The 11591-nt window shown below is 28.8% G+C and overlaps 1 protein-coding gene, 1 non-coding gene and 1 pseudogene across 2 annotated transcripts; 1 reads left to right on the forward strand and 2 right to left on the reverse strand.

The window, feature by feature from the left end:
• Nucleotides 1–4549: 4549 nt before the first annotated feature.
• TRNAQ-UUG (transfer RNA glutamine (anticodon UUG)) lies at nucleotides 4550–4621 on the reverse strand. Its single transcript has one exon. It is a non-coding gene; the product is annotated as a tRNA-Gln (tRNA).
• A 799-nt stretch (nucleotides 4622–5420) lies between these two features.
• On the reverse strand, nucleotides 5421–6492 carry LOC137818080 (uncharacterized mitochondrial protein AtMg00370-like; annotated as a pseudogene).
• A 1884-nt stretch (nucleotides 6493–8376) lies between these two features.
• On the forward strand, nucleotides 8377–11591 carry LOC137819017 (telomere repeat-binding factor 4-like). Its single transcript, XM_068622714.1, has 6 exons — nucleotides 8377–8745; nucleotides 8835–9055; nucleotides 9280–9364; nucleotides 9838–9921; nucleotides 10919–11228; nucleotides 11329–11591. The coding sequence occupies exons 1-6, from the start codon at nucleotides 8596–8598 to the stop codon at nucleotides 11358–11360; spliced, it is 882 nt and encodes a 293-aa protein (XP_068478815.1). The 5' UTR covers nucleotides 8377–8595; the 3' UTR covers nucleotides 11361–11591.

The raw sequence follows: 11591 nt of genomic DNA on the forward strand, positions 1-11591 counted from the left end.
TACCATGTTAGATTTACATTATGTAGAGCAACTTTCATGTTTGGAAATAGTAATTCAAACACCAAAGTTTTGTTCCAAAACTAACCATGAAATTGAATTATAAAGGAACTTAAATAGAAAAATTACAGTTTGATAATTCTTGAAATTGTATCATATCAAGATTGAAATAAATATATATAATAAAGGATAAATTTATAATTAAATAATATAAAAAAGATATTAAAATAATAGTATTGGAAGTTGTGAGTAGTTATATAAAAAATTTAGGTTAATGTATCATTATATTTAAGAATATGGTATTATACCAGAAATAATAATAATAATAATAATAATAATAGAATAGTAGTAATAATAATTGTAGGAGGAGGAGGATGACTAATAGTAGTTGTAAGGTTAGTAGCAGTAGTTGTTACGGTGATAATGGTAATGTTAATAGCAGTAGTTGTTACGGTGGTGTTAGCAGTGGTGGTGGTAGCAGCGATGGTGGTAACCGGGTAGTGTTAGTAGTAGTGTAGTCATTGTGATAGTAGTAATGGTTGTGGTAGTGGTAATAAGATTAGTGAGAGTAAAAATAGTGGTTATGTAAATAAAAAAAATTATTAAATAAAAATTAATTTTAAAGATTAAAATAATTAAGTATTATATTGATTAAATTAGAGATAATTTTATAAAATTATTGGTATTAAACTAGTTTTTGTAGTAGTGGTAGTAGTAATGATAGTGATACTGGTAGTATTTTCAAAATTAAAATAAAGTTTATATTATATTTATGATATGTATTTTTTAAATATTTTTACAAATTTATTGTCTCTTCTTTGTTATAAATATTATATTATATCTATATCTAAATAGTATATCTCTTTTTTGTGTATATGTTTATTTTTTTATTTTAATTTTATATCAATATTTTATTTTATTATTTTATAAATATATAATATATTAAGAGGTTTTTTGTCATTTTATTATTATCTTGGACATTCCTGTCATTTCTTATTTTGGGTATTTATTCTCATTTTTTTAATTTTATAATATGAAAATCAAACTTAACTTTCTTAACAAATTCTCACTTTCCTATTCAAAAAAAAAAACTTCTCATTTTTTCTCTTTATAAAAAACTTTCCACTCCTCTCTCTTACTTGTCCTTAAATTGTTCAGTTACAATATTAATGTACCTGAACTTTCACTCCCTTCTCTCACATACTTTTCTTTTTGAGACAAACGCATTCTCACTTTTTTTTTCTTTTTTGTAAATAAGTATTTATTCTCATCCTCATTTTTTTTTTGTCTATTTTTTCTGGTTTTGTTCTACTCGTTCCATCTTCTTTATTCCATTCCCAGTTTTGATGTTAATAGGAGTGAGACTTCTACTTTTTCTGATGGCAACAAAAAATATCCTCGTATTTGGGCTTTTCCTAGTATCTTATTGTTAACTATGATTATTTTTTTTCGCTTAATTTGTCTATTCATCAAATCCATAATAGTTCAATTTTTCAATATGTATGGTCTTGGACCATAAATAATTATATTTCTTTAGAGTTTGGGTACTTGATCGATTCACTTACTTCTATTATGTCAACATTAATTACTAGAGTTGACATTCTCGTTCTTAATCATATAGGGTTTTCTTAGTTTCTTTTCTTTTTTGTAAATCTTTTGCCTCTGCATGGAAAGCTAAACCTTTTGGTTGATTCCTTTGTGATTCCCCATTGAGTTCTGAGGTTTTGATCAATTAAAGTTTTATTTTTCAATTATTTATAGTAAGTGTTTTTATTGTCTAATCTCCTGGAAAAACTAGTTTTTGTGAGAGGTTGTACTTGAACTAATTTTTGGTTTCTTAGTTAGTTTGTATTGTTCTAATTAATTTCTTGGGCACATGATTCAAGAGAGAGGAGATAAACAATCTCATGAAGTATACACATGGAACAAAGTGGGTATTGATTAAACCAGTATACGCATGTTTTACTAGTGAGTTTCAGTTGAATCAGATCGACATATGTTCAATTTGGTTAGCTCTGTTGGAGGAATGAGAAAGAAATAATCTTTAGATAACCTATGAGGAATTCATTGGTGGAAGAACTTGTGAGTAAATATGCATTCTTTGCTGTTTTAAATCATCATTTATATTTTCTTGCTTAACGATCATAACCCTTTTTGCTATTACTACTAATTTTCATTGCTTGCATATAGGTTTTGAATTCTATTCCCTGGAATCTCTATTGGATTCATTGGGAGACGACTTGGGGTGATCTGACCACTTCTATACTATCATCTCTCTAGTGTTAAACAAGTCAATGTTAGAATCATATTTAATTTGACTGCTAAACGACAACTATCAATGACTCTTTTTAATATTTCAATGTTGGGATTAGTTACTAATTCAAATTTGATACAAGTTTTTTTTTTTTTGGAATTAATAGGAATGTGTTCTTATTTATAAATATGCTTTTGGTTTACCAGTCCTATTACGACAAATGTTTGTCAAAAAGCATTTGTAACTAATCATGTTGGGAATTTTGAATTATTATTGGAAATTTTAGTTATTTATTGGATAACAGGTAGTTTGGAATTTTGACATTTATTTCAAATTATAAATAATTTGATTTCTAAAAATGAAATGAATCTTTTTTTTTGTTATTTTGTTTGCCCTATTACTATTTTGTGGCTCAGTTGCCAAATCGGTCCAATTTTCTCTTCATGTATTGCTACATGATGCAATGTTGCTACTCCAATTTCCGCCCTTATACATGTTGCTACTATGGTAGCCGTGAGAATTTTTCTTGTGGCTCGACTTCTTCCTCTTTTTGTAGTTCTACCCAAAATAATGAACACAATAACTTTTGTAGGTCTAATAAAAGTAATATTAGAGGCTAATTTAGCTACTGCTCAAAAAGATATTAAGAAAAAATTGGCCTATTCTACAATGTCTTAATTGGGTTATATGATGTTAGCTTTGGGCATGGGATCTTATCGAGGTGTTTTATTTCATTTGCTTACTCAAAAACATTGTTGTTTTTAGGATCTTGATCCATTATTATAGGTTTAGAGTGTGTTGTGCCACGATCCAACAAACTCGTCTGGATGAAAAAGAATTTTGACAAAAAAGGTCCTACCAAGAGTCGAACCCACGTCGCTGGATTCAAAGTCCAGAGTGCTAACCACTACACCATAAAACCAGTGCAATTTGGATGCATTATTCATTCAATGGAATAAAGAACCATAGCATTTCGCGTTTCATTGGTAATCCACTTTGATTCTATGTTAATCAAGACTTTAGGACTATTACTATGGTTAAAAATAGTTTGAAGTCTAGACGCAGTGTAGTACTCTTTCTACCACTATGTTAATACAGAAAGGAAACGATTTGAATAAAAATCTTAGATTTTTTTTCGATATAAAACACTCATGTTGATAAAATGTCTTGAATCCTATTTACGGTGAGAAATGAAAAATGGGTGAATTTAAACCTCCCCTTTGTACAATGCGTAATCTATGGATGACCTATGTATAAATTTAAAATAAGTCTTTGGATTTGAATAAAAAAACAACTTTGAGATATATTTGTTTGGTCAAAAGAGTCCTCCGAATATTTTGGTCTTATATTGATAATTGATTTCTCTTAGAATAAAGAAGAGAGGATAGGCTCATTACAAAAAAAATTGGTAAATTTCCGATAAGTAATTGAGTGTGAGAGTCAAATGAATTGAAAGATTCATGTTTGGTTTGGGAAGAGATCATAGACATTTTGAAATGGATGGAAAGAGAATATATTTTTAATAAGTGATTTATTAGATAATCGAAAACAAAAAATATGGAGAACTATCCGAAACTTAGAAGAATTACATGTATGTTTTGTTCCAATTGTTCTATCTTCTTTACATGTATGTGTTTTTATATATAGTTTTTGTATTGGTTTACAGTTGTCGTCATCCAACAGATGAAGTTTGGTCCCTTGATTGAATTAAGATGAATGACTCTTTGTCCAACACGCTCTCTTCTCCACTTCCTATTACTTACTTTGTTTCCTCCACTCTCAAATGAGTAAGTTTCTCAATTTCTTTTATAAGACACTACAACTTTAAAACTAGCCATGTTTTTTTTTTGCGTTTTTCAAAAAAGATTGTTTTATAAACATTAATCATTCATTACTTCTTTTTTTTCATCAAAGATGATTTTTTAAAGCCTTTTAAATTAAACTAAAAAGAGATAAATGTTTTATTAAGCTTACTTACATGTTTCTGTTTTGTTTTAAGGTTTATTGGATATAAATGTGTAAAAGTCATTATTCCATAAGGGTAAAGAAGACTCTGAGGAGGCGGCAGCACAAAGCAAGATGATGCAATCATTTATTTGTATTGTATTTCTTCTAACGTAACATTATTAGTGACATTAAAGTTATTAAAATATATAATAGATACATATAACTTCTTTTATTCAATTTTAAATATTAAACATAATTATATATAAATAATAAAATAAAAAATACAGATACTTGATCGATTCACTTACTTTAATTATGTCAATATTAATTACTACAGTTGTTTGACAAAAAAGGTCCTACCGGGAGTCAAACCCAGATCGCTGGATTCAAAGTCCTGAGTGCTAACCACTACACCATAGAACCACTACAATGTAAACCCATTATTCGTTCAATGGAAGCTTTTGTCGGATATTCTCCAGCAAAATATGGTTTTTATGGATGGTTTAACAAAACATAACATGTACCAATTACAAAAACTTTTTTTAGTTTGTATTCCACCCTTTGCTTGTTTTTTTATCTAAGGATGAGATTCTTAATGACAATAGGTTGATCCTCTAGTGTCTCTTTATTCGCTTTAGTTTAGTGTTGAAGTTTTTTTTCTAACAAGGTTAGAATTTTTAGCAGTTGTCTGGGAGGTATTATGTTGTTAGGTTGTCATTGTTTATTTGTAATTGGGTTGGATTACCTCTGAAATGATTCATTTGTATATAATGTTTATTGCTAATAAAAAAAAATTCACCAATTTTTGCAATAATAGCTTGTTCTGCCGCATGCTTAACTGCATTTTATATGTTTTGAATTTATTTACTTGTTATAGAAGGGTATTTAAACGTTATTTCTTGAATTTCAATGGAAAAAAAATAGTTCATTCTATTCAATATCTTTTATGGGGAAGAAACAAGTAAAACTTAAAATATAAAAACAATTTTTTTATTAGTTTTAATAATAAAAAAAGAATGAAATGATTTTTTTTATTCAGAAGAGATATCTACATCGCGTTAATAAAATTATCAAAAATATATCATGTCTTTTTTTTGTATCATTGATTTTGGCACTAAAAAAATTGATTGTTTATATCCTAATGAATCTAACAATATTATACAAGTTTTTATGCTTGTTTTAGTGTTCTTTACTTTATTGGTTGGGGTCAGAGGAATCTCTTTTAGCCAAAAAAAAATGATTTGAATATATTATCAAAATTGTTACAGCAAAATAAATAAATATTGACGAATCTCATGAATATTGAACGTGGTAAGAAAAGAATATTGAAAAACTGAAAAAGAAAATTCTGAAAGAAGATTCTTTGAATACTAAAATTACGTATTGAATTTAGATTTGTGTATCCATAATTAAAAAAGATTTTTAGACTATAGCCGAACAATTGAAATAAAAGATATGGTATAGTTATGATAATTATTGTATAATGCTAAATGCAAAGTCGTATAATAGATAGACATTAACATTATGAGTTGTCCCTTAATAAACCTAGTTATTGCTGATATTTTCTTCTTGGTTCCTTCTTCCACAAGTCTAGCTCGAAGGAGGAGGAGATAAGAGGGCCTATGGAAAATGTGATCATAAATCCATAATAGACTCTGACCACAACTATCGAATTCATTATATTCATGCATAAGAATACTAGATTCTCCAGTATAAAAGATTCAAAAATAATCTCAAACCTTTCTTTTTCTTTTCTATTGCAATTACTAATTGAAAGGTATTCACATACTTATTCGCCCTATTTCTTCTTTGATTTTCAAATAACTTTTTTAAAGTGTTACAACTAGATAGATTTTGCAATTGAAAAAAGAACGAGTATCTAATTCTAAGAAGTATTATTCTTTTAGGGAATCTTCCAATTGATTGACCAATCCAAATTATATCAAATTCTAGAATTATATATTCAAATTAGATTATTATATATCTAATAGGAATCTTGGAAAGAGAATTAGTCTATTCATAAGAGGAGATGAGATCGTATAAGAAATAGAACTGATTCTTTCCTTTGTTTGGGCTCCTGGTCATTTGCCGAAAGTTTTGTGTTTAATACCGATATTTTAAAAACAAATCCAATAAATATTAGTGTAGTGTTAGGTGTATTGTTTTTTCTTTGGAAAAGGAGTGTGTGTGAGTTGTTTATTTCAAAGAATAAATTGGATTCAACCAAACTGCACTTTTTAGTTTAGTTCTATTAAGAAAATGTACATAATCTCGCGAATTACTTCTGAATTCATTTTATTTTTTGAATAATTTAGAAAAAGCTTAAAGAATCATAGCATTTCGCGCTTCATTGGTAATCCACTTTGATTCTCTGTTAACTAAGAATTTGGGACCATTACTATGATTAAAAATAGTTTGAAGTCTAGACACAGTGTAGTGCTCTTTCTACCACTATGTTAATACAAAAAGGAAAACGGTTTCAATAAGATTCTTAGATTTTTGTTCGATATAAAACACTCATGTCGATAAAATGTCTTGAATCCTATTTATGATGAGATATGAAAAACGGGTGAATTTAAACCTCCCCTTTGTATAATGTGTAATCGATGGATGACTTGTGTATAGATTAAAAACAAGTATTTAGATTTGAATAAAAAAACAACTTTGTTGACATATATTTGTTTGGTCAAAAGAGTCATCCGAATATTTTGGTCTTATATTGATAATTGATTTCACTTAGAATAGAGAAGAGAGGATAGACTCATTATAAGAAAATGGTAAATTTCCAATAAGTAATTGAGTGTGAGAGGCAAATGAATCGAAAGATTCATGTTTGATTAAGGAAGAGATCATAGACATTTTGAAATGGATGGAAAGAAAATCTACTTTCATTGAGTGATTTATTAGATAATCGAAAACAGAAAATATGGAGAACTATTCGAAACTTAGAAGAATTACATGTAGGTTTTGTTCCAATTGTTCCATCTTCTTTACATGTAATGTGTGTTTTTGTATATAGGATTGTGTATATAGTTTTTGTATTGGTTTATAGTTGTCGTCATCAAGCGCATGAAGTTTGATCGGTTGAATTAAGATGAGTGACTATTTGTCCAACGCGCTCTCTTCTCCACTTCCCCTCACTTACTGTGTTTCCTACACTCTCAAATGAATAAGTTTCTCAATTTCTTATCAAGAGCACTAAAATGATTGTTTTATAAACATTAATCATTCACTACTTATTTTCTATCTTCAAAGATAATTTTTTTAAACCATTAAAACTAAAAAAAGATAAATATTTTATTAAACTTATTTACATGTTTCTGTTTGTTCTCTAGTTTCTTGGATACGAAGATGCAGAAGATATTAATCCAGGTAAAGAAGACCATGAGAAGAAAAAAAAAATGAAAACAAAAGTATTTATTTATTTATTTTCATTTACGCTTTTAATGTAAAGGAAACTGATTGAATGTCAATATATATTTTTTTTATTGTATTTATTCTAATATAATATTATTAGTAACATTAAAGTTATTAAAATATTATTTTTTTATTTGTATATTTAATTGATCAATTTAATTTTAATAAATTTTATTAAATATATAATAGAAACATATAACTTCTTTTATTTAATTTTAAATATTAAACATAATTATGTATAAATAATAAAATAAAAAATCGGATACATGATAAAAATTATTATATATATTTAACAGAAAATTATTTAATTATTTTAAAATTAAAACAGTTATTCAATTATTTATTTTATTAAATAAATAAATAAATTATTTTTTAGGAGATGAATAATTACACTTTTTTTTGACAAAATATTATTATTATTATTATAACTATTAAAATAAAAATATATTATTAAATTATAAAATATTTTTATTAAAAATTATTGTATTTTTTTTAATTTTTTTGAATATATTTTTTTATTGTGTAAGTTGTTTTTATTAAAAAAATTATCTGAATTTATAAAATGTATTTATATTTAAAGGATAAAATTGTAAAAAATTGGATTTTTAAAATTTAAATTTCTCTAGATTTTTAAAATTCAAAATTTCAATTTTAAATAAATAATTTTTTATTTTTAATATTCTAATAAAGTATAAAATTGAAAAAAAAGGAATTCCCTAAATATTGTTATATGTTATATTATTACTTTCTTGTTATCTTTTGTATCAAAAGTTACCATTTTCTTCTTTTTTGTCTGTTGTCTGTTGTTGATATTGCATGTTAACACGTGAGCAAGCATCAACCTGAAAGAGAAAATAACGTTTGGCAACAAGGAAAACAAAAACCAGACACTTGAAAGCGAAGAAGCAGTGAAGAAGGAAAGGGAGAATGTGGGTGTGAATTTGAGTTGAATTTGAATTTGAATGTGAATGTGAATGTGAATGGGGAATCAGAAGCAGAAGTGGACGCAGGACGAAGAAGACGCGCTCATCGCCGGAGTTGAAAAGCACGGTCCCGGAAAGTGGAAGAACATTCTCAAAGATCCCCAATTCGCCCCTTTTCTCACTTCCCGTTCCAACATCGACCTCAAGGTAAACCCTTTAACCTCTAACACCTTTTATTTTCTTCAATTATTACAATTGGGATTAGGGTTAGGGTTCTTACAATCCCCCTCTTTCAGGACAAATGGCGGAATTTGAGCGTAAGTAACGGTTCTCAAGGCTCTAAAGATAAACCTAGGGTTCCTAAGCTCAAGGCTCTTCCTGCTCCTCCTTCTGCTACTACCTCCTCCACCACCACCACCACTCTTCAAAACGCGGCTTCTGCTCTTCAAAACGCACACTCTGATGTCGCTGTCCCTGATTCTTCTCTGAATGACCAAGATGTCAAAAACCCTCCGAGGTATGAATAGAACTGTATATGTATTGTGCTCTTTATTAATTTGCACCAATTGACTGATGTTTGATGTTGTATTAGCACTCTTGCAGTCATTGTTGTCACGTTCATTGACCCCCAATTAGAAATTCAAATTCTTTTGTTATGTATGTGAAAACATGACAAACTATTTGTTATGCCAATTAAGATCATAATCTGAGGGGCTCTTGGTATTTTTGTTCTTTTATCAGGTATAATGCAATGGTTTTTGAAGCTCTATCAGCACTAAAAGATAATAATGGATCGGACCTAAATGCCATTGTTACTTTCATCGAGGTCGGATAAAGATCTTTATTACCAATGTTTCCATAATATTTGTCAATGATAATACTTGTTTCTCAGATTATATGATAAGGGTTTACATCTCAAAGCCTAGAATGGGAATGCATATCACTTTTCATAAGTAATTTTATAGATTTGGGATTTGACTTTCAGCTGTTCTTTAAGTTTTCTACATTACCTGAGCAGTCTTATTGGTGAGTAAGACACTAAGAGGGTACTTTAGATTAATTTTTCAACTCCAAGACCCTCTTAGTGTTTATACTTGTACAATGATAATGGTTCTGTTATTATCTTTTAGAAGTAGTGTGTTGAAACCCTGCACCTTTTTTTATTGGGGTGAGAGGTGTTGAAAAATGAATTTAATATGGATTGTCTATTGTGCATATTCTTTTTTACTTTTAGTATTATCAATTTATCTTTTTATTTGAGAATTTTATATCTAACAACCACTGCATGTAATACTGCAGCAAAAACATCAGGTTCCTCAAAATTTTAGAAGGGCATTAAGTACAAGGTTGAGGAGGCTTGTTAGTCAAGGGAAACTTGAAAAGGTAATTTAGTTTCTACTTGGTCAATTGGTGACTTGACTGGTGTATTGCATATTGTAGTTGAGTGTGAGTCTTGGGACAATGGGTGAGGTTGTTTCTTACTGTTTCAAATTCTCGAAACAACCTCTCTGCTTGGTAGAGTAAAACTATGTATGGGAATCTCATGCATTGGACTTTTTTTTCGTATATTTTACTAATTTATTCATTTCTATTATTTCAACTTGTAGATATCATGCTCAGTTTTATCATTGAAGCATGTTACTTGGTTGACATAGCTTTATAATGTCTGTGTAATTAGTTACTGAATCATTGTTCTTTTTTTCCCTATTATCTGCCTCCTCCTATGTTCCTCAATTTTGTGCTCTTATTTCGAAGATGCTAAACTTGGTTAATATATTATTGTTCTTTACTACATATTTGTATTCAAGTTTCTAATTGGAGTTCCTTGAAGGGAAATTATAGATTTTGTTACATGTTCGTAGTAATTCTAATATGTGCGGGGGTAAGATATGCAATTATGCTTATTTGTTATGACTACAGCCTATTTTTTTCTGTAAAGTTTGATCATTTTAGACTTTTGATATGTATATGCAGTACTAAACCATTAATTTTTTTTTCTATACACTTAATTGTGCATTTGTGCTTTTTTTGTACGCATAAATATTGCACGCATGCATGGACACAAACATATATGTGAGCACTTTTGAAATTGTTAATAATCTTTATTTACTATTGATAATGTATTATAAAGTAATTAGTAATGTGATCTAAATATTTGCACATTTTATGTAGTTTTACAAAATCAAAATCATCATACCTCTGTTGTAGTACAGTGTATATATGCGTTTCAATTTAGGACTCTTTCTGTTCCTCTTCTTCCAATAGGGGCCCACCTTCTTATGGGGACTTTCCATACAAACAGAAATTTCATACTTAAGTTTAATGGTCTTCAAGCTTGTTTTCATTCTTGTAGGATTTATCTACTTTTTACCATCTACAGGTACAAAATTGTTACAAAATAAAAAAGGATGTCCCCTCCGGAACAAAATCACCTTTACCAAGACCAAAGGATGTCCGACCAGCACCGTCACAACCACAACCACAACCACAATGGCAATCCTCAGCTTCTGTCTTTACAACATCTAATGAGACAGTAAAGGAAGCTGCAGATACTGCAGCCTACAGAATTGCCGATGCTGAAAGTAAATCATATCTGGCTGCGGAAGCAGTAAAGGAGGCAGAAAAAATATCATTGCTGGTTGAACATAGTGATTCAATGTTGCAGCTAGCAAAAGACATATATGAACAATGTACTATAGATAAGATAATTTTCCTGCCTATAATTTATGATTGTTTTGAATCGTATTGATTATCTATAACTATCATTGATCTTGTGATCTATTCATGCAGGTTCTCGCGGTGAAATTATCCTTTTGGCTTAAGATGGTCAACGAAAGGTCTATAAATAGATTCATCCTGATGTTGGTTTCTAAATGTAAAATTGTGTATCAAATGAGATACTCTTTTAACATTTTTTGGGTGTATTTTATCAACACTCCAAAAGCATGTTACATAAAGTAGTCTTCTGCGGATGTGGGGGTGAGAGATATTTCCATTGTTTTAGAGAATCGGGAGAGTGATGGTTTCAACTTTCAAGAAGTGTTTGGCCCTAA

The sequence above is a fragment of the Phaseolus vulgaris genome, chromosome 10, assembly GCF_000499845.2.
Source record: "Phaseolus vulgaris cultivar G19833 chromosome 10, P. vulgaris v2.0, whole genome shotgun sequence".
Lineage (NCBI taxonomy): Eukaryota > Viridiplantae > Streptophyta > Magnoliopsida > Fabales > Fabaceae > Phaseolus > Phaseolus vulgaris.